Source organism: Ascaphus truei, chromosome 2 (genome assembly GCF_040206685.1).
Source record: "Ascaphus truei isolate aAscTru1 chromosome 2, aAscTru1.hap1, whole genome shotgun sequence".
In the NCBI taxonomy this organism is placed as follows: Eukaryota; Metazoa; Chordata; class Amphibia; order Anura; family Ascaphidae; genus Ascaphus; species Ascaphus truei.
The window spans coordinates 19,073,680-19,074,817 of NC_134484.1; the positions used below are offsets into that span (position 1 = coordinate 19,073,680).

The 1,138-nt window shown below is 34.6% G+C and overlaps 1 protein-coding gene across 1 annotated transcript in view; it reads left to right on the forward strand.

The window, feature by feature from the left end:
* The first annotated feature begins 693 nt into the window (after positions 1-693).
* The window catches only part of LOC142475996 (uncharacterized), a 1,684-nt gene continuing 1,239 nt past the window's right edge, over positions 694-1,138 (forward strand). Inside the window, exon 1 of the mRNA XM_075581633.1 lies at positions 694-790. Within this exon, the coding sequence (XP_075437748.1) occupies positions 694-790 (97 nt within the window). The remainder of the gene's footprint in view (positions 791-1,138) is intronic.

Genomic DNA, 1,138 nt, shown 5'->3' on the forward strand with positions numbered 1-1,138 from the left:
TTACAGCCTCATTTCAGGGTCAACTTAGTTCACACCATTTTCACCTGTTTCAAGTAATTGAAAGGTGTGGCTGATTAGGCTTTTTGGGGAAGGGAATACCGTTCTTACAACCTGACTAGCACAACTGAAGTTAATCACACTCATTTGAAAGCTTCACTTTAGCTACTAAATGCCCCAAAAACTCATTACTTATCAAACCGTACGTCACACATTAGTTCACTCATATCTATAGTTGAACTACTACTATCAACGACACATTATCACACACTGCATGTGTTGTCTTGTTTAGTCACAGCCACATTCATGTGTGCCACATCTTATATTAATGTACCACACATATCCTCTACCAAAAACAACACTTTTTGCAATATGACCACCTTCATGATAACCATTGTGAATGGTCATCTCATGATAGTTATGTACATTATGATACTGATATCACTACACAACATATGATTTTTATGTACAAATTTTATCTATTTATCCTCACGCATTACTGCAGGAACATAGTATGTTTTATGTTAGGGAACTCAAAAGTTCTAAGTACACAGGCATGTACATTGTTATTACAACTATTTATGTTCACTTTCACACACACATTTTGGGTTAAGGAAATGATGCTGTTAGGTACTCATAAATACAGAACATACAATAACTGTTTGTTCAATATTTACACATGTAAATGTAAAACTTATGTTATTGTTATATATAGTTGCCCCTGAAGGACATGTGTCACCTGAGACTGAACAAGTGTCTTCACCTGGGTCAGCCAGCTCAACACACCTAGAAGGTGAGTGTATCAGTTGGTGGCCATATAATATGTGCTCTTCTATATGTTATGTTGTCATGTTCATTATTTGTTTTGCACATCTTCTTTAAATAGGATTACTTAGTGTCAGTGAAAATGAAGTGTAAGGCAACTTGTATTGTGTTAGTGATGTTAACTATCATGTAGGAGTTGTGAGTTTACAGCAAGTTTTCATTCACTCATATTTCATACTGAGTCCAAACATTATTCTTAAGTCAAGGTAGTTTTTAATGTGAGGTTATAAAACGTATGGAAACATGTTAGTTGTTACTTATGACACAGTACAATTACATAGTAACACAGCAGAGATTAACATGCCATTTAATAATG